This window comes from Athene noctua, chromosome 9 (assembly GCF_965140245.1).
Source record: "Athene noctua chromosome 9, bAthNoc1.hap1.1, whole genome shotgun sequence".
Classification (NCBI taxonomy): Eukaryota; Metazoa; Chordata; class Aves; order Strigiformes; family Strigidae; genus Athene; species Athene noctua.
This window is the reverse complement of record NC_134045.1, coordinates 17,189,092-17,215,664: the sequence shown is the minus strand read 5'-3', so window position 1 is coordinate 17,215,664 and position 26,573 is coordinate 17,189,092. Positions and strand designations below refer to the sequence as shown.

The window sequence follows — 26,573 nt, the reverse complement described above, 5'->3', positions numbered from 1 at the left end:
TTTCCCCCAGTACTAAGTGTTCCCTGATAAATGCCCAAGCACTGGGCTAACCCAGTGGAGAGCTGTTTGTTCAAGCTCAGTGTAAGGTGTAAGAGCTGGTGCAATTTGCCTGCTGTATGGAAAAGGTCAGCTCCTATAAAATCATGGACAGAGCTCCCAGGCAGCTGGAACAATCTCTCTAAAGAACTGGATGCTGGCAGGGATAGTAGAAAGGGAGAGAAGAGTGTATGCTTTACTGTTTTTGAGAAGTGAGTTTATGGATTAATTTAAAGAGAATGTATCCTATGAAGAGGAATTTATAAAGCAAATGCAGCAAGTCCAGGTTTTTCACTGAAACATGATTGCTTTCTAACTTCATGAATAGCAAATAGGGAAAAACCATGGAAACACATTAATTATAAACACACTAAAATGAATGTGAAAACTTTAACAGCACTGAAGCCCACCATACATCACAACTGAAGCCTACAATTCTTTCAAACAGCCTTGTCAGCCAGCTTTGAGTTTCCTGAAACCCCTGGAAGGTAACTACAGGCTTGTGAGTAGATTAGAAAATGATACTGCTCCCAGAAAAGAGAAACACCAAAACAAAATAAAAATCAAACCCCCGCATTTATTTATTGGCTGTAACACAAGACCTTCAAGCCAGGAGAGGATTTAAGAAGTAGAGCATTGCAAACTTCAGTTTATCAGTACAGACACAAGACATCTGTCTAACTAAAGGCATTATATAGAGGCCTGTGTCTGACAGAGCTGATGACAACCAGGTTGAACAATAATATGAAGGGTCAAGGCACCCCCTTTCCAGTATGAGCTGCTGAAGTAGAGTGTTTATAAATGCAGGGTTTACTTCGTAAAGAAACTGTCTGTTAAAGAAGAGGACACAGGATATACCCAATTTATCTTGTTCCAGAACTTTATCACATGTAATCTGCATAGTCTGTGTATAACATTTCGTACAGTGAAAAAAGATCAGTATAAAAATACTGCTCTCTCATTCTTTATCCATACTATGAGAAAAGCACAGTTTATTATAACAGGAAATAATACTTTATTATAAAATCTGCATGTAAACAAGTAACAAATTAATTGAATAACGGTTAATGGAAGTGCAAATTAACTTCATAAAATGATATCTGTTCTGTATTTAACTATATATATATATATAATTTGTTTTCTCCCACGCTAGTGTGGTTCTACTCCCCCCTCCCACATTTAAGTTTAAAAAGATTTATCATTGTTTGCTTTATACTAAAAAGAGTGTACGAGCCTGCGTACAAGTTAAGTTTTGCTCTGCAAACGAGACAAGTCTATGGTGATACTTATCATCATCCTTTCTTATCTTTGCATCTCTGGTATCCACAGGACAAGAGGATATATAACATATGTACACAGTGAAAATGTGGGCATGTCAAGCCCCTTATTTAAAGTTAGTTCATTTACTTGCACACATTGAAACTTAAACCATTTATCAATGAAGCAGACATTGTAGTTTAACTTCCGGACTTGCTTGCGCACCTTAAGGCATTAACGAGAGTCTCAATTAATAAGTCATTCTTGTTATCACCATGAGGATCATCTATACACTTCTATAACAGTCAAATGCTTGTTCACCACCCACGTGCAACATCTGGCCTTGCTGAAAGCTTCTAAAGCACAGATAAGTCATGGCACGACTTTGATTTTGCTTTGAAAGCCATCTTCTTATTGTTCTTTGCCACAATTCTCCCAAGGAATCGCTTTGCCTTTTTGCCTATGCTTTCTCTTCTTTTTGTGTTGGCCATTCTCCTAGCATTGTCTTCTTTACTGTCTTTACGAAGTCTAATTTGCCGAACAATACCTTCAAACAGGTCCTTGACGTTATGGTGAAGAGCAGCTGAGGTCTCGATGAATTTGCAGTCAAACACAACGGCACAGGCCCGTCCCTCTGGATGGAAAAAGAAAAGAAAGAAGATGAGTGGAGACGAACATTTTCTCTTCATACATACTGACAGGGAAAAAAAAAAGAAAAGGGCCTTCAGTGCCACAAGAGCTTTACTACCATGGTAAGAAAGTCCAGACTTGCACTTGTGGTTTTGCCCCCTTACTCTCCTTGGTTTTGGTGTGGTATGGTCAGAAATCTCATTTGACCAATGGTACTGAATATAAGGCAACAACGGTCCTCTAGGCAGACCATCTCAGTATTGTTTAAGAGCTAAAGCTGATATAGGAGAGGCACTTGGATACATGCTTGCTGTTTGACAGGAAACAGTGTGAGGTACAAAAAGCAGTGGTTTTTATTTCTTCTGGGAGTTGAGCAATTATGCACGTCTGCCTTGCTGTAACAAGTGAGAGTCTTCCATGCTATCTACAAATGAAGCTGATAAGAGTCCACAAGGTCAAGCCATTGAATAGATCACTAGAGGTCACGAAGGTGTACACCACTGGATTTGACTAGGACTGCATTGAAAATGCAGGATGTTCAATGTTGCAGACATAGGCATGTAACTCTGGAACACTGCTGCAGTGTTCAACTTGTGGTAAATAATGGCAAAGTTGTAAACCTGAGCAAAGTACTGATGTCATGACTAAGACAGGTCAACCATGCACCACCACCAGCCTGAAAAAAAGTTATAATCTCCTGATGAACTCCAGGCAATTCCCTGGACAGGCATTTAACACAGGGAACGTGGCAAAACCAGACAGACAGCAAGAGATGGTTCATCATCATCAAGTCACCAATATTTCAGAATATTCTTCCCAGTGAAAAAGAAACAAACCAAAAAACAAAACCACCAAATGTCTAAGTAAGTGAAATTAATACTGTGATGTTGGCAGTGGTTATTGTGCTCTAGTTACCAAAATGCTGTCTGGAACTTGCTGAGAAAATTCTCACTGATCACAACTGGAGAACATCTACAAAAAGCCTTTAAGTTGTGCAAGCCTGGTCCCACCAGCTCAACTCAGATGTGATAGAATCACTTCCAGAAGAAAGAAGATTTTATAGACTGTTAGGGATCACTCTTTTCAAAGGCTGCCTGGGTTCTATGACATGGCATTCCTGTCCCTTCAAAAGCATAGCTCAAGCTATCAGATCTTGAGACTGGCAAGTGCTGCTGCACACACAACATAATTAAATCCTTTCAATTAATACCAGAAATGAATCCCACACAAAACAGTACACAAAAGCTCAGCTCTGATGCATTTTTAACTCTTGTACTGCCATTCAGAGCATTTCTCTGCGCAGTCACAAATCTTCCCCCACCACCATCTCCACGGTTTTCTGTGGTAATAAGTCCCTCAGCATGAACCAGCTGGCCTAATTTCTCTGGTGTGCCTCACATCATACATTTTTTACATCAAAACCAGACCATTTCTATGGGCCATGATCTTCCACAACCTTTGCTACTACTTTAGACATTACTGTATCAATGAATATTGTCTCTTACCATCAACTGAGACTTCCCGGGACCTGACCAGGTCGGTTTTATTGCCCACAAGAATAATAGGAATGTCTTCTGTTTGCCTTGCTCTTCTTAGCTGGATTCTTAGCTCAGAGGCCTTTTCAAAACTAACTTTGTCTGTCACTGAGTATACAATAATATATGCATCTCCCATTTTCATACAGTGGTTCTGAAGCCATTGGCTGTCATCCTAAAACAAAAGGCAAGAAATAGATTTATTGCACTGAAAAATCTATTCAGGACCGATTAATGATATAATTACTGTAAGCACCTTACAGATATTTTTCTTAGCTTTATAATAAAGAGTCAGTAAATGTAAGCCAGCCTCCTTTTTTTTTTAAGATTTTGTTATTTAAACTGTATTACAAAACAAAATTACCTTGTCCCAGAAATAATATCAGGTTTGCACTGATCAGATTGTGAATCTCTAATTTTACATTAATTCCCTGGGCTGCTCATGTAAGCTGCTGCTTATTCAAAGCATTAAGGGATTCGCACTCCAGCCCTATTCAGGTTTTTAAATTGCCTGCCTAGCTACAAGAAATTAATTGCAGGAGAGAACAAAGGTAGTATAAATTCTAATTTTTTAATGTCACTTTTTTAACACTATTGATCTGATCGGAGAAATCGGCATACATAGTTCTTCCATTTCTACTTTGTGTTTTAGAGTGAACCACTGACCGAGCCATAAAGAAAAAAATATCTTAAATCTGTAAGTACCTGCTCCCATATATCAAACACCACAAGAGATGCTTCTTCTCCGTCAACTATAATTGACCTGTCGTATGTATTTCCTACGGGGGAAAAAAAAGAAGTTGTTACTCTTCTCCATCCCCGCCGGCAGCCTGGGAGGGGGTGGCCCCAGGGGGACGCCCGGGGAGCTGCGGCCGGCGGCGTTCGCTCCGCGCCGCGGGTCCCCGGGGCCGGGGGTGCGCCCCGCTCCGCCGGGGGTGCCCCGGGGTGCTGCCGGGGGTGCCCCGCGCCCTCACCGGCTTCTTCCGCGTCCGCGCAGTCCTCCACGCCGCCGAAGATGCGGGCCAGGCTGGTCTTGCCGACGCCGTGCTCGCCCAGCAGGATCACCTTGTAGAGGCTGCCGTCGGAGTCGCTGCCCGAGGAGATGACGGAGTCGGAGGAGTCGGAGGCCCAGCTCTCCCGGTGCGCCTCGCCGGGGCTGTACGAGGTGCAGCGCACCAGGCCGGACAGGTCGCCCTGCGGCAGGGCGGCGCGCAGGTCCCGCTCGTCCACCGGCATGCTGCGGCGGTGCAGGTGCTGGTGCGCGGAGAAGGGCATGCTGCCGCGCCGCTTGTCCAGGTAGCGCAGCTTGTCGCCGCGGTTCAGAGTCATGGGGGTGCCGGGCTGCGGCCAGAGGGGAGAGCAGAGCTGTCAGCACCCGCCGCCACAGCACGGCCGGGCCGAGCCGAGCCGAGCCGAGTCGAGCCGCGCTTACCTCGGGGCGCTCCGCAGAGAGGGATTCCCCGCCGATGCTCGCCCGTACTCCGCCGCTCCCTCAGCGAGGCTGCCGCCACCCCGCGCATCGCCTCTATTTATGGCTCCGGCAGCCCGGTCCTCCCCGCCGTGACGCGCACCCCGCGGCGCCCGCCCAGCGCCGCCCCCCCACGGCCGCGCCGCGCCGCTCGGCGGGGACGGGGGGGTCGCGGGGAGCCCCGCCGGCGGGTGGCACGGCCTGCTCCGCTCCGCTCCGCTGGCGGCAGCGAAGCGGGCGGCGGGGCTCCTGTCCCGTCGGCGCGGAGAAGCCGCCGGGGCGGCGGCACGGCCAGGCGGGCGCCTTGGGGAGGCGGGGATGGGCGCGGAGGTTCCGGCGGGGAATAACGGTGCGTGTAGCGAGTGAGCGGCTCTGCGGCGCGGGGCCGGCGGGGCTCTGCCCCGGCCCCGCTCCGAGCCGAGAGGCTCCTCTTCCCCGAGGCTCCCCGGGCGGGGTGGGAGGCGGCGTTCCTGCCTGTGTCGCTTGTTCCCGCTTGCAGCCCTGCGTGAGAGCGCCTCTTGGATGCAGATGGGCGGCCTCGGCTTGTTGGGCTCTGTGGCATTGTCCGGGAGTTCAGGTACAGTCCTGCTGTAGTGGTCCTGCTGCCAGTAGTGTTAAGAAAAATACTGGCAAATTGGCACTGTTTTCATTACTTCGTGCTTACTTGACTTAATGTTCAGGGGCGGGTTGTAGGAAAGGCACCTGTGTTAGGTGTTGCACTTCATAGTAAGCTTGCCAGTGTGCCCACGGGCAGTGTTAACGGTTTAAGAGGCCAATGTAAAACACAAAGGTCAAATTCTTCTCTTGATTTCTACCTGAGCGGCAAAGTGAGACAGTGAAAGTCTTATCTCATAAGCGGCACAGTCATTACCGTGTGATCGGGTGAAGAAACGACTAACCAGATAACTATACTTGTATTCTGAATGGCTCACGCAGGCATCGTGTATACAGTTTATTGTTTACCTAGCAACCGAAACGTGTTAGACATCTCACAGCCAAAATAACTCTGGCTCCTGCTCCCAGATTACAGCCTGATCACCTCGGGAAAACCCCTGTGACTGTAGAGGGACAGTTGCCATCAAATTCGGGGAAGTTCAAGGGTTTGCAAATCAGCTGCAGAAACAAGGCTAAAGAAGGCAAGAGATAGGGAGGTGATGGAAATGAAGTTATAGATGATGGGAATAAAGGAAAGAAAAGAGCGTGGGATTGGCCTCTGGGGTTGCATAGCCAATAAAATACAGCATACTGCCTCAGAAAGATCTTTATTCTCCTAACATGTTAAAGTTCTTGAACTACTTAACTGCAACAAAGATAAACAAGAAAAATACTTTGAAGGGAATAACCTCAGGGAACAGATATTTTTTCCTATGAAACTGAGTGAATATTCTGTTATTTTCAGAAGCCAATTATAATTCTCCAGTCTACGTTCTTCGTGTGGTTTTGGCCCCCTTGCCCTGATAACGGCAGTGTTAATGTGGCAGTTAAAGATCAAGTGCTTCCAGCAAGTTCTCTGCTCGACTCACAAAACAGCAACCAAAATAGCCTTGTCAGTTTAAATAGCCAGACTTTGGTGGTGAAATGAAGTGCGTGCTTCAGTTAACTGAACTGAATTATAAACCTCTGCTTAGCATTTTAAACCCCATTTAAATAAATGATGGTTAGCTTTTGAAGTACGGCATGGTTACTTAACTTGGATAAACTGGAATCTGCCAAGCCATCCTGGTTCATCTGTATTAATATACAGTTAATTATGTAAATACACTTCCAGAAATGGTTTGTCTTCAGTTAACTTTTTTGAATTTGAATGGTTCTTCATAAAATTCTCACCTGAAGATATTCTGAGTGGGTTTATAAGTCTTTTGGACCGGTCTTTTTCACATGCCTTTACTGTGTGTCAGGGTCAACTTTAGAAGCTGACATATAAAGTGGGGGTATTTTTAATTCTTTTCTGTGTGAAAGAGGGGAAATCTGAGAACCAAAGATACAGTGCCACTTTTGTGCCACATATAGCACTACTGACTGGAACCAAACTAAAAATGGGAGTTCCACTGACGGGACTTAAAGAAACCATACTTTATTCCAGGCCTTTTGCTGATGAGAATTATAAATATTTTAATGATGTAAATGCCAGATAGACTCCTTGCTAGCCAAAAAAACCCAGGAAAGGCATATTTTAAAACGCTAAATAAAAACTTTGAGAGAACAGTGTTTGAGCAGGAAAAGTGACTGAAAATAAAATAATACCTAATAGAAATCATACAGAAAATTCAAGACTCTCTGGGAAATACTTGTTTTGTGCCAGCACCCAGGTACAGTGAATGAATTAGTGGTTATAGAATTAATGGTTATGGAATACCACCGCAGTTACAGGATACTACTCAGGATCTGGCACTGGGTTCTGTGAGTTGTCCTTTAACAGAAATTGAGATGGCCTTGGATTGGGTGCCCCGGGCTTCACTTGTTCCTAGAGGGATAGGTTGCAGAGGAGTGCTGTGCCAAGGCAGCTAGGTCTGTTCCTATCCGCCACAGGATTTGTGCCTGGAACTGGAGAGAGGGTGAGATTGCAGGGGTCATGTAGCTGGTTTATCTCCTTTGATCTTAATAGGTCCAGCTATTTTGTGCAGTTGGAAGGAATTAACAGATAATTCAGGTTAATCACTTGAGACGTATAACATGCTTCTTCACATAGCTTGTAATTCTATTTGCTGTTAATTATTGCTGTACATTACGTGGCACCTGTTGATTTCAGGGAGGTGCATATGAGGCTTGAAATGCTGATCTTTTAGTTTCTTTGAAGGGTTTTACAACCATCTCCTTTCTCACTCGCCTTCCATTTCCACTTCTATGTGACTGTGCTTCTAACGGATATATTACCTGTAGTTTATTTCTGTTTAAAAGAGATTTTCATATCTTCCTTTTCTACTCTTATTTTCTCTTGTTCTAGCTTCTACTGGTCTAGGGTTTGTTTTAATTAAATGAGTGCTTCAGACACATACTATAGACTTGACATTTTCAGTAAGCCTAATATAATAGACCATTCCTTACATACTGAAATTAGAAACTGGGAATTTTATAATTTTGTTGGATTTTACATAGAGCCAGACCTGGAGTCTGTCACTGTTTAAGGTGAAAGTCCACTCCAGCCTGCATGGCAGATTGTAGATGCAGTGAACCCAGATCCTTGCTGCACAAGGAATTACAGCGTAACAAAAGTAATGAGTAAATTCTGCTGAGGCCAGGAGCACTGGGACATTTTTCATCTCAGAGACCCCTAATTATCTACATCCTAATTATCAGGTAAACTACATCCTAATGATCAGGTTATTCTAGGATCGTGGCAGAGCTACTGTAACCTCCCATTTCTGAATCAATCCAAAAACTTCTCTTTTGTTCAGCTGCCCAGCATCTGTGGTGTGTGTCCTGTGGTTCTCATGGAAGAACTTGATCTGAGACTGAGAAGGAAAGGAACACTGATATCCTACATTGTATGGAATTGAGCACAGAGCTCTCTAACAAGGGATTATTTTGTTTGTTTCATTTCATCTTCATATGATTTTCATTTTCCTTATTTCATATGCTTTTCATTTAAGGTGCCTTTCTTTGTATTTTACTGTTGTAGTGTATCCAGTTTCTATTTTTCTGTTATCTCATTCCTCTCTTATTCTCTCTCTTTTTTTTTTTTCCCTTTCGGTTTTCCTCCATCTTTTGAGAAGTGTCAGTTTTCACTTTGAGTGTACTCTCTTGGTCTGAGTACTTTGCATCATATGGAAAATGTAAAACATGCAGTCTGATCCCATTTTACCAGTTATTTATTACTGGGGTAATAAATCTTGTACTTGGAGTTTCTATATGCTATATTAGGTGCAGAGTGCATTTACGGTCTAAATGACAAGCACAGAATTTGTAGGGGGTGCAGTGATAACTAAGCATGTATAACCTAACACTTAACCTTCTCCCCTTTGAATTTTCAGGCAAAAAGTAGAATTTTGAGGGTTGAATTAGCTATGTCTGATTCTACCTCATCAGTGTTTGTTCAAGATCAAATGCCATATAATAAATACCACTTTTTTTTTTTTTTTACATCAAATTAATATTATCACTGAATTTCCTTTTTTGTTGTTGTTTTGCTGCTGTCTTACATTGGAGTTGTTTCACATTTGATTAGGAATAATAGAAATATTTTGAACACCCCAAAGACTGGATTAGCAGCAGTGAGGTTTGGGAGAAAGTATTGTTCTCAATGTGACTCTACACTGGAAGTCATGGGTTTTTCTTCTCCTTACATTTCAACTCATATGCACTGCCTCAAGTCTAATTAATCAACCATTATGTGGGTGAAGTTATTTCTATACAGACTGCAGAGATGTCCACAAAGGTCTGTTCTTGCCAAGTTATATGAGGCATTACTCCTGCAGAAGGATGGGTTTGGCTACCTCCCAAATACCTGGACTAAAAAAGAAATAGCAGCATTTATTATTATTTAAATTATGGAACTGACAGACTCAGGCCAGTGGGAGAAGAGACAAAGGCAGCAGTAAGAAATGTGTTGGGTTTTTTTAACTTAAGCAAGAGAGAGACTTACAGGGAAATTGGAAAAAAAAAAGATTTTTTTTCCTTATCCTACAAAAAGTAGGATATAGCGCAAATGTGGTCTCAAGTTTTCCTCACCATCACCCTTAAAATCACAGATTAGTGTGTGCTGAACAGATACGGGCTAACTGGTGCAGTTTGTGGGTTGTATGAAATACGTATTAGACCTTTTTCTGTGTTGCATATGGTATATTGCATTAACTTGCAGTTAATATATAGGGATGTAAAAGCAGGCTACAGTTTGACCTGTATAAGTAACTGTAGCAATGGTAGAGCTTTCAGTTAGCTTAGCACTAACTCCTTTGTTGGAAAGCCTGATAAATGTCACATTCATGCTGAACCTGTATTTAGATATCGCCAAGGGAGGGTGGCACACCCCTTCAGCAGAGGAGCCATGCTTTCTCTCATAATTACTCTTGCATTTAATGGCAGGTAATATTTTTGATTGAGTAGTGGTAGCCAAGAATTGGGGCTGCAACAATAACATGACAAATATGAGCTTTGTAGTCAATAGAAATCGACATAGCTTAGAAGGCTCACATAGAGTGCCGAGGGGGAAAAGCAAGCAGAAACCTAACTAAATCCATTATTATATCTACAAAATTAATCACAAGTTGGTTCCTCTTACAGCTACTGCTTCCTCTCAGCTTCAGACCAGCTGATAAAGGTCACTGAGGTCACTAATAAGCACTGCAAAAGAAGGTAGTACTGTTTGCATTTTTCAGGTAGAAAATGATAAAATAGGTATGGTTTAGGCCCATTGCTTGCAACATAAAGCAAAGGCCTGTCTTTCTGAAACTCATACAGAAGAATGCAAAAAATAACTTGGGATAAAAATAACTGGAAATGTCATTCATCTTCTTGCTGCTCTGAATTTCTCACTGCTTTTGAGTAAGCTCAGAAACTTCCACTACTAGATAACCTCATGACCAACTTAACCAGGTGAATCATTGCTCTGAAAAAAAGAAGTTGCACCAGTGGCATATCTAATTTCATTTTTGCCTGTGCAGTTCCCCCACTTCTTTTTCACAGAGTTTACCACACTGTTAATAAACTATCCTATTAGAATTTATTTGGGAAGAGCATTCCGTCTCAGTCTAACTTCAAATTTGCAATGATTTTTACTTTTCAGATTCAATTTACTTCTTACCAACACAGTAACAGCTCGTGCTATACCCTGCTACAAGTCAGAGTTTGGATACCCTCTTGGTTTCCTCAGTCACTGAGGAATGAACTCATTAGCACGTACTGTATGTGATCAGCTGTTTGCTCCTATTGCATTTCAAGTTTGGAGTAAAATCAGAACATGACCTAAGATATTTCCATAATTATTTTCCTTTATCACCCCTAATTTGTCTTTTTCAGTATTAAATCTGTCACGGCCAATGTACGTGACATACATCATCCATCCATGAGTGGAATGCTAAATATCCTGTTACGGTTCCTGTGGGATGTATACTCCTTAGTGTGGATTTCAGAGGCCCTTTATAAGACATATCTAGAAGTCTGATACCATGAAAAGGTTTCCGAATTTACAGATTGCAACAGTTGGTTTAAGGAGTGGGCAAAAAAAATGTCTGTCTGTCCGTCTGTCTTACTAAGAAGTACATAATGGTAAAGAAGCAAGTTGCAAATGTGAGATTTATTGTTTACCAGCAATAGCTCTTGGCAAGAGGAATGAATCTATTTACAATAACAAATTAAAGGAGCTGTGCTGGATCAGACTCAATTTACAGCCAGTTTCCAGCAGCTGTCAGTAGCAAGATATCTAAGCAAGAATGGACAATAAGAACATGGTAAACACGATTAAAACTCCCCCCATACAACTGCCAGGGTAAAAGTATTCCTTTTGTTCAGAGGCCCTTGATGTGGTTTTTTCTGAATATTTTTCTAATTGCTTTTTAACCCATGTAGATTTTTGATATCCTGCAGCACCTCCATTTACTGTATTGCAAAGCAGAGAATAAAATTTCCCTCATGTCTTCTTCATACATGTAATCATTTTATAGTTTTCTGCAGTAATTATCTCTTTTGGGTGAGGTACCTAGAGTATCCAGTCATTCCTTGTATAAACATCATCCCTACTTGCCCTTCTCTTATCTTTTCTAATGCATCTTTTTATAAATTGGCAGACAAGAAGCACACAGATTAGAAGCACAGATTATTCAAATTGCATGTGCCCATGGACTTCCACAGTGGACACTGATGCTTTCTGCTTTCTTCATTAATCCTGAAAATTCCTAGCATCTGTTTACGCTGTCAACCGAGCACTAAAATTTTCATGGACCTACTGTAACTCTCTTTTATTGAGGAACTAAGGATTTAACAGGCAGGAAATCGGGTAGAAAATTGGTAGAATTGCCCTTGGTACCATGCAGGGCCCATTTCCTCCATACACCTGTAGGAGAGTGTCTTCAAAAGTTTGTCTTTTAGCTGGCATCTTTCACATAGTACTGCAGAAAAAAGTGCAGAAACTTAAAAAAAGGATGGTATAGCTGCAAGGGAAAACTCTGCAGCAAGATATTACAGTGAGGGTGCCAGGAGTACAGCAGATTGTGCCAATGACAAAGCGTTGCTTATGTTTCAACACATTACAGAGAGACCAAAGGGAAGAAGACCAGGGGATGTCAGGTCTGAAAACCTGGATAATGTCATCATGTTGTAGATGCTTCCATGAATTTGACAGGTGAAGAAGGAAAAGTCTTCTTGCAGTGAAGACCCATTAGTAGGAGCAGACCTGTGGTCCTCTGAGGAAATGACCAACAGACTTCCAGTGCACAGAGTCAAAATGATCCATCAATGAGGGAAGGACGTAAGACAGAAACACAATTTATAATGTTTGTGGCAGTATAAATTGAAACTTTAACTGTGCTGCCCTCTTCTGTGTACTAGATAAGAAAAAAGGATAAGGATTTTTTAATCTATTTTTTCGTATACAGAGAACTTTACATTTGTGTCCAAATGTGCATTTATAATGCTTAGAATTGCTGCACCTTATATAAGACTCCTGGTGGGGACTGGTGGTGCCCAGAATTAAAACATAGCTGCCCTTTTGCTTTAGGTGATAAATTCTGATCTTGTTTCCCTTGTTGGGAAAACTCCATTTCCCTTTTGTTTCAACAAATGAAACAGAGATGAACCCTCACATTCACAGAGGAGACTTCTGAGTTTGAGTTAGAAAGGCTTTACACATCTTTATAAGCCAGTGCAGAATTCATGGTGTCTTTTCCTGTGGTGAGTGATGTCATGGAATCGTTTGTGTAAAGTGGGTAGGAATTTGGATGTGAGAGATGTTATCTTCTATTCCAGGAGAAACTCAGAATTTGTCCAGTTGGAATGTGCTGAGTTTGGCAAATTCCACATTTGCATCATAGCAGTAATAGGCATCTCTGTTTCTTTTAAATGTCTCATTTCCTGCTTTGCCTCTGCTGTTATACAAGATATTCTGATGAAGACCTTGAAAATTCTTATTGCGGAATTATACTAGAATCACATAAACTTTCTTATCTTCACTTTAAATTACCAAAGTTCTTTCTGATTTTATTCTTGAGAAAGAATATAGTAATTATGGTCATCATAATATGCTCCATTATCTACCACTTTCTCTCTAAAAAATACAAAATGGTCAGGATCTAGGCTTATGATAAAATACAGCAAGCACAAGTCTAGCCTGGGGTAATAGTATGAAGTATGAGATATGAAGTGTGTACCTTATATAAAGAATATGGATAGTAGACTTGAAAAATATTATTTTATGAAAGCAAATGCAGGCCTTAAGTTCAAAACCAGCCCTAACTAGAAAAAGCTGAATCAAAACTCCAGTACTAAAAGTCTCTCAGTCCTAAAAATAAAACTGCACAATCTTGACACATATCAAGGACATTCTACACCCAAACCAGTTGCACTGAAGCAGGCATGAAATATCTTTACTCCCCTGTTCATCTTATTCCTCCCGCAAGCAACTTCCCCACATCTAGTGAATACCAGCGTACTGAAATCTTTGGCGAGGCAGTGGCATGCTGAGCTGCTGATCACATTGGGGAAGTGCCAGAGAATTATTGCTCAGCTCTCAATCTCTGCATGTCTCATGCCTGAGGGCAGAGTTCCCTGTCAGAGGTTTCTTTGACAGGCACGTTACAATGTAAATCTTTGGGCCTTAGGCATTTTAAGTGGACTTTCTTAATTTTCCAAACCATCAAAGCTACTTATATTCAGAGAAGGACTCAGTGATGATCCCATTCTCCGGTGGTAATGAAATTCAGCAAACTGGTAGCATTTCATGGCATTTTTCCGTGTTTACAGTTTTGGAAATGAGATCAGAATCAGGCCTTGACAGTCTTTTCCCTTCTCTACACTTACTCACACAGTAATTAACATGAACCAGGCAAATGCTTCCTTGGCATCAGACTCTCACGTCAAAAGCATCAAATCTGTGATTTCACTGCTTGCTCATGCACCCAGGACTGTGAGGGGAAATGGGCTTTATTCAACAATTAATCTCAAAAGGAGTATGATGAATACAGTAAATTGCTTTTCTGCAAGGGCTCTTTCTTTTCACACTCTCCCCTTCCTTTCATGATCTTTACCAAAGAAAGGGTTATATATTGGCATTACTCCTCTGCTCAAGCACATCAGCACCACCAGAATCATTCAGATGAATCTACAGCCTTCTAAGGTAACAGCAGCATGTAGCTAGGCAACAAAAAAGAATATAGTATTTTTCAGGAAGGAGGACTTTTCTAGATGATCTCATACAGATGCAGTACTTTTTTGCCTTATAAGAAGAAAACGGTTCATTGGACAAATGGGTCTGTCATCCTGTCACCGTCCAGTATGGGCTTCCTTTGATAAGCTCTGACAGAAAATAACAGTGCATTGTATACTGTTCCTATTTATTTCTCTATATCTATTACATGTTTGTAAGGGGTTTTTTATGAAGACAACAACCCACAAACGATTTTATGGCAAATTTCATTAACCGTCATCCTAATTAAAATGGAATGCTTCAATAATTACCAAGTCAGCTGAAATAAATTGTATCTCAGTTCAGCTGAAACTGTGTCAGCTTTAAAAAAGAGATTTTGTGAGTGGAAAAGATATTCTGTTGTGTGTACAGTCCATCAGTATATGTAGGGTAGAGCTGTTTTTAATGGTGAACACTTATTTTATGCTTGTAAAGGGATTCAGTTAAGTGCGAACCAAAAAACTGATGTGATCTAGCATCTGCAGCACAGGCATTGATGCCTTGGTGCCCTAGATGATGGTGATGAACCTGGCAAACAGAGGATGATGGAGGTGCCAGGCCAGCTTCTGTGCTTTGGAGGGACTCTTGCCAGCCTTGAGAGGCAGCAGGAGCTCTGAGACGCTGGATGAAAACATCTTCCCTTGTTCCCATCTGGGTTTGTGCTGGTCAGGTGTCAGGACAGCCACTGACTGTGTGAAATCGTAGCACCATCCACTGGGGTGCTGTTATCAGCCCCTGAGCCACACCAGGATTCGCGATATCGGCTCATGATTTCAGCTATCCTGTTTCCCATTTCTCCTATATTCCCTTTTCTACATCCTGCTAATTTGACAGTTTGTCTGTACATGCAAAAATGTATTTAAGAGCTTTCAAATTTTGTTTCCCGGTCTGGGTGCAGCAGGGCAGCCTGCGTGGCTGGGACAGGCCATGCATGGCGCTGGCAGGAGACCTGCAGGCACCAGGGAAAACATCTGTCCTGGAGTAGGGCACTCTCTCTCAAGTCATCGGTGTTTGTGCATTGCAGTTTCTGTGGCAAGTATTTCTTCTCTTCTGGTACAGACCTGAATGTAGCTAATCAGAGACATTACATCACAGTCTTGGCAGCTTTCGTGTATGTATTTCCTCTCTGGCATGTTATTTTATTTGTGTATTCCAGAGCCTGTTCTGTGGGATGGCTTCCATTTTTCCCAGCTGGACCAAGGCACGATTCATACCACGTTGTCTCTTTCATCTTGTCATTCTTCATGGTGAAGCACAGATTGCCCAGTTAGGCCTACAAGCCAAAAAAAGATGCAATTTATTTGTAGTCAGGGAAAGACTCAAGCAGCTTTTAAGAGGATGAAGACCAGATCGCAGTAAAATGTTAGAGGGAGGTACACTGTCTTTGTAACATTCATAGCAAAGTTCCTGCAGTTTTAAGTATTAGTAGAATATTTTGCAAGTGTTAAACTTACAGGATACATTAACTGATGTGTATACAATTTGCATCTATGCTATATTGTTTATTTATTCAGCCATGAAATGCAAAAAACTATTAATTATATGACTTGGTTACTGTGTAACTATATCTTCTATGGAGTTAAGTGCTGGGGCTACAGATGAACTGTAATGTGTACACACAAATGGCATATGCCTTTAAGGCAGTTATGATTGAGGTTAAAGCTGATAAAACATTTTGTTTGAAAATATTAACTTGCAGTTGTTTTACAAGGAATGGCCCAATGTTCTTCTAACCAACAAAAATAAATGTGACAAGAGTCCAACACTTCTATGCCAAAAATATAACCCAGAGTATAACCTCAATTTGCAGGACCACACCCAGAATGGTGAGTTTGAAGGGGAAGGGGAAGAAATTTTTTAAATAGCAGCTCCTGTTTCAAGCTCCTAGTAAATTTTGTCATTAGTAAGAATCATTAATAAAGCAGACTTTAACAGGGTCTTTACATTATTGATTTATATTTCAAAAAACAGTGTCTAAAATACATTATTGTGAAAATAAGTCATACCAATTTGAAGAGAAACCGTTTATGTGACTCAGTCCTAATCATTATTTTCTGTCTACCTCAAAAGTAATTGTGTTTTTAAATGAGTTGGCTGCAGTGTTAATGAAACCATTTTCTGATTTTCAGAAATAAAACTAGTTTTGTTCTATTAAAACTGTTAGGAAAAAAAATTGGAATCTATTGGCATTTATTGTTTTTCTCTGCAAGCATTTCAGACTACATGGATGATTTATTTGTCACTTTGCAGAGGAAATAAAAAGTATTGCTGCTTAGATACCTTCATAATCCTTAGACAGAGCATGTGCCAGCTCTTCCATTAGCAGAAGTGTAGAGAAATCAAGCTGCCAGGCATCCTGGGGTTAAGCAAGTTCCTGACAATCTACTGAGGTTATTTTGGTCAAAGCCATGTGTGACACATCTGATGGGAACCCAGATGAAACTAATTTGTGTAGATCAGGAAAAAAATATGATAAACCATCATCTCAAAGTTACATCAAAATAATGGGGAGGATCATGTTGAGCAGAGAGAGTTTGGCAGGGATGACTTGCCAGTCCCTTGGGTCTCCCTGTTTGGCTCAGCATGGACACAGGTGCTGCCCGCACTCTGGCCACTGCACTTACGATCTGGTGAGGTGTGCATCTCCCTCCGTCAATATAAAGCATTCGTTTTCCATAAATACTTGTCTTGATCCTCCTGTTTCCTGGTGCTGTTGGTGACTTACCTGCGGTGGGACAGCAAAGGCTTTCTTCTTACCCGCAGCAGCGTGAGGGCACTGGTGGGATGGGATGAGCTGTGCAACAGCCCAGGAAGAGACAGCGGAGGGGGGCCACGCTGTGGCCATATCTTGGCTGCAGGCCCCACGGGAGAAGGTAGCTTCAGGTAGTCGGCTTGTAGGGAACAAGGAAACCAGAGGGATGGGGGATGTCTAGCATAAGGTAGTGGGTTATTTCCCCTGCAATTTGGAGGACAAAGCCTTCAGCATTGTAGAAGCTCCCTGTTCGCCATGTTGCCACAGACAAGGCTAGTGGTACCACAGTGAGGTGTTGTACACCCCCAACATTTCCTTCCCTTTCTCTTCCTGGGCCTTCCCAAAGCTCCCAGGCAGCAGCTGCTCCCCATTTCCCTGTTACATTTGTTCCACAGACTTACTGGAAATTAACTTCTGCTCTGTTCACTCCCTCCAGCCCTGCGTTGGGAGCTGAGCTAATGACAGAGACCAGACACTGTTTGAACTTCTGTACTACAGAGGACAGCCTTGGCATCTGAAGCTTGTGTGTGCTGCAACAAGATGCTGAAAAGCAACAAAACTAATGCAACAGGTGACAAGTTACTCAGTAACCGGAATGTGTGGAATGAAGCTGGGAGAGCAGGGTCCAAACAGCCAGGATGTTTTTATCACTGCAGACAAGGCTGCTTCTTTGATCCACAAAGGAAAGTTAAGGAATGGAGATAACCTGCTGCAGGATGCAAAAGCTCTGCACAGGTAGGACATGAAAGAAGAAATGTATGAATTGATAGTAAGAAATACATAAGAAGGTTACAGAATGTGATAGTGTAACTTCTGCAACTAGTAGTGTGGAACAAAATGAGGGTTCTGCTATTTGTACATTTTGTAAAATGTGTATTTTTTAGCATTTTGTGGGATGAAAGTATTGTGTGCTTTCTATTAAATGTTACTGGCAAATGGTCGTGAGACACATCAGCAGACTTAAGTTAATAACCTTCCCCTGGTTTTACTCTCTTTGCTGATACTTACCTTTCCATAGTAACATTTGAAAGATTTTTCTATAAACTTTTGTTTAGGGAAGAAAGTTTACTCTGCCACTTCAGTCTGTATATGCCAAGCAGTGCATTTTGAAAAGGAAGGGAAAGTGGCATAGTTGTCTGCTTGACAGGCTAAACGGAAATTTTTTTAACAGCTATAAAAAAACCCCATTGTAAAACATGTAGTTTATAAATCAAAGCTCCAGAGGGAGATCTTTATCAAAGCACTTTATTGACATAAACACATCAATCTTAAGCATGGCCAGAAGACTGAAATATTTTTTTTTAACAGTTCACAGTGTGTGGTACACAAGAAATATTACCATTAAAGTGTGAAGTTCTTCCATGAAGAGTTTAGTTGCATCTTTAGATACAAAGCTGCTGAGCTGCTTCCCTGCCACTTGTGAAATCAGGGGATAAACAGCCTTCAGAAGTTTCAGCTTGTTGGTACTAGGCAGCAGTGGCAGTGTGGGAGCAGCTGGGAAGAGGGAGCAGGACTGCGTGGACAGGCCCAAGTATGCGCGGTGCGGTGGAAGCCCAGATGCACCGTGTCGGTCCGCGGGCTCAAACACACGGCAGGTTACTCCAGTGCACAACACGCCAGCTGCCCTAGGGAGCTCCCCGTGCAGTGTCTGCAGACTTAGAGTAGTGAATGCCATTCAGCCACCCCTGGAAGGCTCTGCCCGGAGCCTAGGAATGTGAAACAGATGTCTGCTTCTGGCATTGTTCCTGGACTTGAATGAGGCTGTTTGTATTCAACACAGCTGCTCTAAAGGGTCATAGTTTCTGATGGAATGTGTCCTATTAGAAAGCATTCCAGAGGCTAAATTTAGGGGTAGCTTTTTGGAAAAATAAGTCTGAAAAGAAGTATTTGTAACAAATTAATGTGTTCTTCTCCCACTTTATCTCCATATAGCTGGAGTCGGGTAATGATCATTAAAACCAGGGAATGGAAGACTTTTGCTAGAACTGATGGTACATTATCATTCAGCAAATATCCAAGCTAAGGGAGCCCTGTACAGGAGGAGCTGTGATCTTCAGCAAAGTGGTTGTCCTTACTGTTGTTTCTATCATCTCATAAATACAACATCCACATCACTTGAAGAAACATGCCAGATACAATGTAATAGAATGCTCCATCCTTAAACAGCAGAAATCAGACCTTCCCTTTGATATCCCACAATAGTCCCTTTACTGGAAAGTCATCCCCCAACTACACACTATAAATTTAAACAATTTCTCTGAGAAGGTAGATGGTGCAAATTGGACTCGCAGGGTTACTGCGTACAGTGTGCTTCACAAGACAAGTGCTAACATCCCAATAAATTATTTAACACTATTATTATGTAGTGATGAAAGCCCAGCAGAGATACAACAAAGCATAAATTACTGATCCGTTCTCTATTTGGAGTGCAGGTTGAAGCAATCTGTTGGCAGCTTAGTCATCCTTCTGTTTTCCCCCTGGTACATATTTGCATTCCTTTCTTCCCCAAAATCTGTGAGGGCAAAACTCATTTTCTATTAAAAAACCCCAGAAGACAAAATCAGTCAACCAAGCGTGTTGCCTTTGTGCTGCCTGCATGCACTGCCATGGCTGAAGTTTCATTTGTGGTGCGGATGTTGGCAATGTCAGAACTGATCAGTTCAGTGATTCAGCAAGAGAGGCAGAGAGGAGAGATACTATTAACAGTTGGGTCATTCTGCTCCCTTCCCAATCTGACATAAATATTGTCTTTATTTACAGTTTCATTCATACATCCAAACAAGCACTGATCATTCAAGGGATGCTAAGCCAAATGAGCAGCCTAAGGCTTTCTGCAGTTGGCTTTCCACAGAAGCCCTCTGAAATTGGGTGCCTCATTTCTGAAATGGGAAGATTTGGATTTGTTTCTGTCCTGTTTTGCTGTGTGACTTTCAATGACTCCCTTTGCTCACCACTACCTCGGTTTCCTCAGCTGCTCAACACAGACTAGACTGGACTACTAGGCCGTGGTCTACATAGTGTTCACAAGCTTCAACATTTTTAAAATAGCATCTGAGACCCTCCAAGAGAAAATACTACTGAAATATAAGGCATTACCATCAAACGGGTAAGCACAATCTACTTTTTAAAAAGTGTATTAATTATTCTCTAGATAACTGATGATGACGAAGGTAATACTGCATATGTGTGCAGGCACCGAAGTATCTGATAGGATTTCTATAACAGGTTGTTCTTCCATGTGGTCCATCATTAGAAACATCTTTTATAGAAGTTCAAATTAATTCTGGAAATCTATCTTAATTACTTTTTCTATTGTCCATTTCTGCCAGACAGTAGTTCAGTAAATGTCACATTTCCCACACCAGAAGCACAGGCTAAGTATTATTATTAAATCTCAATACTTCTAAAGGAAAACTTGTCCTTTAGCTGTCAAAGTCTGCCAGGAAAGTCTTTCAGTAGAGGGTAGCTAGACTGTTTGTACTGAAAACTACAAATGATTCTCTCCTATGTTGTGGCAGGTGCTTAAAAAAAACCCCAACCCTACCTCAAATATACTGTGTTTCCTACCACAAGTAATGAGTAATTAAAAATAAATCATGTTTTATACAGGTCTGAAGAGCCCTCCCTATTTGGCTAATCCAAGTTAATACAAAAAAAACCTAGGCAGATGATTAGAAGTGTTTATACTTACTGCTAAAAGGTGTTACAACTTTGCACACATGAACTTACACAGTTTTTGATGTCTGAAGCTAAAATTATATTCGCAGTCCAAAACAGTCATATGAAAGTAAAGATTTTAACTGCCATTTAGCTTGGTGTACTTGTAAAGTCCATGTGCAAAATTCACTTCTAAAATGCAGTTTATATTTAATTTTGGATAGTGAGAAACTAGTTAAAACCGGGTTGAAACAAGTTTTTTTTAAAGAAAAATCCTACCTATGCCATGACTAATAAAACTTAAAAGTTAATATTCATTATACTTTTGTAGTTGCCTGTAAGCTAATTTCCAAAATAGTTTTTTTTTGCATGAGTAATGAAACTTTTAAGAAAATCCAAGTGATTTTATTTTGCTCATAGATACATGTATAGTGTAACAGCAGCATCACCACTTACATACAAAATGAGTTTAACATAGCAAAATACCAGTGTGTCCTCATCGGGCAATTATGATCGGGCAGACAAACACTGATTCACCACTTCCAGCAAGTGAGAGTTTTCCAAAGCAGCTGCTACACGTTCTTTATCAGCAAGCTGTTTATTAACTGTGCCAAAAAAAATACCACAAGAAACTGGTCAAACATTGGTATACAATGTCTTTTTTAAAGCATCTTATGCTGAGACACATAATCACACTGCTGCTATGGTATGCAGGTAGACTAGTAATTCTGTGGATGCTAAGTTCACTGCAGGGTTGCAGTCTAAGGTGAAAGCTAGCATGTTATCACAAGTTAAACCAGCGAGCTGTTTATGATTTGGCAGCAGGGAGCTACACATGTGTAGGTGTAACACAAGAAGAAATTTCTCCCCAGCCTCTCACCATTTTCTGAGTCTTCTATAACCCAGGCAAATCAATGAGTAGTTGAGGGTACAGGTTGCCTGAGGAGATGTTTCAAGTACGGTACAGAACATACCTAAGTGTCATTATTACACATTTCTGTTCTGCAACATCCCCCAGAAGCTGATGCACATAAAAGTCCCAGACACTACACAGCTGTTCTGCAGGTGCAGGAATCTCTCTCCTCTCTAATTTTCAAGGTTAAAAAAATACAGACAACTGCACAACAGAGCACTAAAAACCTTACCTGCATGCTCAGAGGCATGTGTTCCTGGTGTTATATGAACATCCAGCTTTAAAAGCATCACAAAAGAAAAAGGGGACAAGTCAACAAAACATTGGAAGTTCAAGTTCAAAATGTTTAATAAGACAAAAACAAAGAGAGAAAAAAAGGCCGTTCTTGCCAATACCAGTTACTGTATACGGCAGAATAAAGTCAAGTCTAACATCACAGAATATTCTGCGTTCTCATATGTTTAAGCCTTCTTCATGCAGGGGGTGAGGCACAACCTCTCGTCCTCCTGCGCCGCAGAGCACTGCGAGTGACTCCGCTCCATATCCCACTCACCTTGACATGACTGTCACAGAACTGTGATTCTGCATCGATATTTTAGTCCACTGCCCTCTCTGGTAGCTGGAGTGTTTCCCCCATCCGCAGTATGAGAAAAGCTCTAGTATTTTTCACTGTAATTTAGCTTAATTTTTTGCCTTTTTTTCCCCAACACAATTCCTGCCTTGTGCTTTCCAGAGTTGTTTTATTACCTTAAATCTCTCCGGCAGAGATCTGATCAATTTTACTTTTATGGAGAGGCCGATTAACGTCGCCATGCTGCAGTGAGGAATGGTGGGAGTGAACTCCACCGCCACCGTGCTTTCTGCGTCATTCACCTGTTGAAAACCAAACATTTTCCATGTACAAAACGCACTGGCTTTACCCCGAACTATCTGGAGGCAATTTATGTGAAATGCAGCTTGAAGCTATACTTTGTAGCTTATAGTCTTCCTCGCTGACATTTTAAAACACTATGTTTAGCTGCTATTATAAACCTCTTTTAACGTTAGAAAAAAGAAGTAAGGCAGTGCATCAGGCGGCAGAGGCGGCACTGCCGGGCGGCCGGCACGGCCTCGGCGGCCCGGGAGAGCCGGCCGAACCCCGGCCCAGCGGGATCTTACTTTGACTCGCACTTGCTCGACGACGTTGAGCTCCTCCAGGGTGAGGGGGTGCTCGGGGTCGTTAATGGAGCGAATGAGATGTGTCGCGTTAAGGAAAGCGGAGCGGAGCTGCCCCCACCTGCCCGCCCCGGCCCCGCCGCCCCGGCCCTCCCCTCCCGGCAGGATATCGAAGATCTCCCGGTCGTCGATGGAGTCGGGCAGCTCGTCGTCCTCCTCCCGCGCCGTCACGGGCCGCTCCCCCGAGCGGCGGTAGATGAGGGGGTTGGCGTTCTCCAGCGGCGCCCCGCCGCCCGGGCCCGGGCCCACCATGGCCGCGGCTCAGGCCCGCCCCGCCTCGGCTGCCGGCGGCGGCACGGCGGCACAGCGGCGGCACGGCGGCGCTGCCGGCGGGCCGGAAGGAGCCCGGACGCCCTTGGCCGCCGCACCGGGCGCTGGGCGGCGCTGGGGCGGCCCCGGCCCTGCCCAGGCCCTTCGTCCGCGTGGCGGGAGTGCTCCCTGTGGGCGAGCGGCGGCACTGGCGTCTTTGCGGGGAGCGGCGTGCCGGGGGGGCTTCCGTGTCGCTTCTAGGCACTGAAAATCTTGTTTCGCCTATCTCATTTGCGGCCCTTTTTGTTAAGGAAGTACTGCTTGGCTCTGACAAAGCTGTTGGCCAGCGGTATATGATCCCTGCTAGAGAGCAGTTGGCTTCACAGGCGTTATGAGTGCCCAGGGTGATTAAAGCAGTGCGGAGGAGCCGGGAGGTGTGAAACGTAATGAAAGGCAAAGACCTGTCGTGCCTTTGGTGTTTTGCCAGTTGCTGCTTGAGAGTGCAGCAGGCAGAGTGAAGAAGGTCTTGAGCCAATCTGCTTGGAGCCAGGCACCTGCACTGAGGGATGTTCTGCTTCTACAGACTACAAATTTTTTTAGGACCTTTTCAGCCAGTAGGTGAAAACTGTCAGTTGGATTGCCGGCCTATTTCCACTGTAGGAAGCTATTTTGTAGATAAATTGAGGTCATGGCCCTTCCCAACTTTTTTGAGAGAAGTACATACCCCGTAAGGTGTTGGCAAATAGACCTTGCTTTCTGGCCTGCACTGAGGCTGCTCATAGAGAAGAAACTATGATCTGACGCTCAACTTGAATCCCCCTTCTAATTTTGAAAAATGCAGATGGCCTATTTTTATTCAATAAAGAACTGGTTTTGGAGGCTGGAGGCCAGTCCCTGCTGGAAAGCACATTATGGTACAGATGTGCTAGCCCTCATGAAAACTTCTGCACTAATTTACTATTCTGATTTTATTTTTTCCTTTTGTTTTTATTGTTACTTTTTAGTTATTTGTAACATAATACTGTTTTGTGGTGAAGTTTTGGTTGGTTTGGGGTTTATTTTACAAGAATTTAAGTGTGGACAGCTCTGGAACCTTTTCAGAGCTTCAGTGTTTCCTCTGTTTGTAGGATTAACCACAGATTAACTACGATTAGACCTTTTGTTATTGTTCACAGATGGTGTTGGGTCATTTTCAGATCATCCATTCTCAGGATCAGGTAATGATTAGGTGCCTTACCCTAAGGGATTGTGTTTACAGTCTGTATGAAATACAGCTCTGAAAGTGCTTAATGCAGTGCATATTCAGACAGGAATTTAGCTGCACTCCCTACTGAGAATGCCCTCAGCAGGGACCTTTGTACCATTCTCTTCCGCATAAACCCAGAAAATAATCTAGAGACCAAACAGGGTGAAAAATGGCTCTTCAAAACCTGATTTTTTTGCTTTGTACCTTGTTTTGTAGTATAGTATTCATCACTTGTAGAGCAGAAGGTAAGATGCAAAATCTGTTATTACTGCTGTTGTGGAAGGAACTGCACTAACAAGTTGCAGTGTTGTTGTTTTCAAAGGCAGTACATCTCTTATTTTTTTGTTAGCAGTCTGCAAAAGTATCCTGATAAGCTTGATGCAAAAATGAATGGTTTTGTGAGATGAAACCATTTCTGAGATGGTTTCATGAAAATAAAACTTTCTTAAAGGGCAGAAAGCAACACCACTTCTGAATTATCTAAACAAAATATTGTTAAGATCTTGTCAGATGATAAATTTAGAAAATGTTAATGATTTTGACAGTTGCTGGTGGTTCTGAAATTTGTATTTAAGCTTTATGCTTTTGCACAGTGACTAAACTACATTTTACCTAGCTCCAGTTGTCATTGACAGAGCCAGCCATAGGAGTGTTTGGCTGGGAGTGTCTGTCATTGCACAGAAGTGAAATGAAAACTGAACAAAATTGAAAGAGATAAGATGAAATCTTCTAAATCAGTAAAAAATGTTTCATTGAAAAATCTGTCTGATAATTATGAAGATGCAATTTTATTTTTTTTTTTAATCTTATATGTTACTTAGGACAGAATGGTGCTGAGCCAGAAGTGACTATTACACTTGGACGGCTCAAAGGGAGACAAACAAATGTGAAGGGGACAGACAGACTTGTAAATGTCTTCCTTGGGATTCCTTTTGCAAAAGCCCCTGTTGGATCCTTGAGGTTTTCCCCACCTGGACCACCTGAACCCTGGAATGATCTGAGAGATGCAACTTCTTACCCACCACTGTGAGAGCCGTTCAGTTCATTTGTATGTAGGACCTGCTCATGTTTGTCAGTGTTGTCATGTTTATTAGGATGCAGAGGTCTGGTTTTTGGTGAGGAGGTTGTATTGGCTGGCAGTGAATATGCTGCCAGTGCTGAAATACTTAGTAAGAACTGTGGGACTAGGAACCACAAATATTTCCTGGGAAATTCCTGTCTTTGGAAATCATGTATTCTCATTATACTGTGCTGAAATAATTCAGCTTTTTCAGTACAAGAATAGAGCTGTACTTTTACAGGTTGCACCTCTAACTATTTATAAGTAACAAAGTTCACATCCCCTGTGGGAATTCAGTGTGTGGGGAAAAATATGTTTTCTCTATTGTCGTTACATTGCTGCTATTGCAGGTTTATTACTAATAGACATGCTTCCTTTCTTTTGTGAAGATGTCCTCAAGATCTGTCCATGCTGAAAACAGCTGAAAAAAACTTTAAAGAAAAACACCTTCCATTCCGAACTTCCGAGGACTGTTTGTATCTAAATGTTTACAGCCCTGCTGGTTCAAACAAGAAGGACAAGTTACCTGTAGGTAAACCCATGGTACAAATCTGTGTTGTAGAAAGTTTGCACCTAATGAGAGCTACTAAGTCACTTAATTGCTTTTCAAAATGTGATGCTGCATTAGCGAAAATATTATTATGTAAAATTCAAAATCCACCAACTGAAAATTCATCTCCCATTGAGCTTCAGTGATTGGGAGTTCCTAATTCCCTGATGTTGTCTTTCCTTTTTCAAATTAAATCTGCCAAGCAACATATAAATGTGTGTCTCACTCTTTTTTTCTCTAAGGTAATGGTGTGGATCCATGGAGGCAATTTTATATTTGGTGGTGCTTCTAGGTACGATGGTTCTGCACTATCAGCCTACGAGAATATTGTGGTAGTAATAATTCAGTACAGACTTGGACTCCTTGGATTCTTCAGGTAAGATGACCCGTTTCACTTAGTAAAAAGTACTTCTTGTCATGTTTAAAGCATGGGTAGTTTTGTTTTCTAAATCAGCTGAACTTCTATACTAGCTTCCCACTGTTACAGTGGTTTAAATGTACATAATTCACTGACGTCAGGACTTAAGAATGTTAAGAAATGTCCATAAATGCCATTTGCATTGTCATTTGATTGTAGCCTGCTATGAAATCGTAGTTGGGCTTATTTGGTTCTGGATAGGATGTTTGTTCTTGCCTTTACTTCCATCCACTGGTGTGTAAAGCAAAAAATC

The 26,573-nt window shown here is 42.2% G+C and overlaps 3 protein-coding genes across 7 annotated transcripts in view; 1 reads left to right on the top strand and 2 right to left on the bottom strand.

The window, feature by feature from the left end:
* Positions 1-593: 593 nt before the first annotated feature.
* RRAD (RRAD, Ras related glycolysis inhibitor and calcium channel regulator) lies at positions 594-5,028 on the bottom strand. Its single transcript, XM_074913010.1, has 5 exons — positions 4,891-5,028; positions 4,433-4,799; positions 4,164-4,237; positions 3,429-3,633; positions 594-1,927 (listed from the first exon to the last, which is right to left on the bottom strand). Exons 2-5 carry the CDS (start codon positions 4,785-4,787, stop codon positions 1,650-1,652), a joined length of 912 nt encoding a protein of 303 aa, XP_074769111.1. The 5' UTR covers positions 4,788-4,799; positions 4,891-5,028; the 3' UTR covers positions 594-1,649.
* A 31-nt stretch (positions 5,029-5,059) lies between these two features.
* Positions 5,060-26,573, top strand: part of LOC141963578 (fatty acyl-CoA hydrolase precursor, medium chain-like) — a 35,442-nt gene continuing 13,928 nt past the window's right edge. The window contains exons 1-6 of one of the 5 annotated variants that reach the window (XM_074913007.1): positions 5,060-5,275; positions 5,426-5,503; positions 17,449-20,118; positions 25,114-25,318; positions 25,742-25,880; positions 26,145-26,278. In XM_074913007.1, the coding sequence (XP_074769108.1) occupies positions 25,761-25,880; positions 26,145-26,278 (254 nt within the window). In that variant the 5' untranslated portion in view covers positions 5,060-5,275; positions 5,426-5,503; positions 17,449-20,118; positions 25,114-25,318; positions 25,742-25,760. Of the gene's footprint in view, positions 5,504-17,448; positions 20,119-24,424; positions 24,538-25,113; positions 25,319-25,741; positions 25,885-26,144; positions 26,279-26,573 lie in introns of those variants that run through there. The other 4 variants (XM_074913008.1, XM_074913005.1, XM_074913004.1 and 1 more) reach the window with 4 other exon arrangements.
* CIAO2B (cytosolic iron-sulfur assembly component 2B) lies at positions 21,053-23,137 on the bottom strand. The gene is made up of 5 exons (XM_074913012.1): positions 22,908-23,137; positions 22,741-22,820; positions 22,330-22,455; positions 21,815-21,860; positions 21,053-21,274 (listed from the first exon to the last, which is right to left on the bottom strand). Exons 1-5 carry the CDS (start codon positions 23,047-23,049, stop codon positions 21,177-21,179), a joined length of 492 nt encoding a protein of 163 aa, XP_074769113.1. The 5' UTR covers positions 23,050-23,137; the 3' UTR covers positions 21,053-21,176.

Coding starts and splice junctions, on each gene's coding strand:
- RRAD (XM_074913010.1), bottom strand. CDS start 4,787: ATGACTCTGAACCGCGGCGACAAGCTGCGCTACCTGGACAAGCGGCGC. Junction 4,238..4,432: donor CGCGGACGCGGAAGAAGCCG/GTGAGGGCGCGG, acceptor TTTCCCCCGTAG/GAAATACATACGACAGGTCA. Junction 1,928..3,428: donor CCGGGAAGTCTCAGTTGATG/GTAAGAGACAAT, acceptor TTTTCCATCCAG/AGGGACGGGCCTGTGCCGTT.
- CIAO2B (XM_074913012.1), bottom strand. CDS start 23,049: ATGGTGGGCCCGGGCCCGGGCGGCGGGGCGCCGCTGGAGAACGCCAAC. Junction 22,456..22,740: donor TCGAGCAAGTGCGAGTCAAA/GTAAGATCCCGC, acceptor GGTTTTCAACAG/GTGAATGACGCAGAAAGCAC. Junction 21,861..22,329: donor CTCTGCCGGAGAGATTTAAG/GTAATAAAACAA, acceptor ATGCTTTTAAAG/CTGGATGTTCATATAACACC.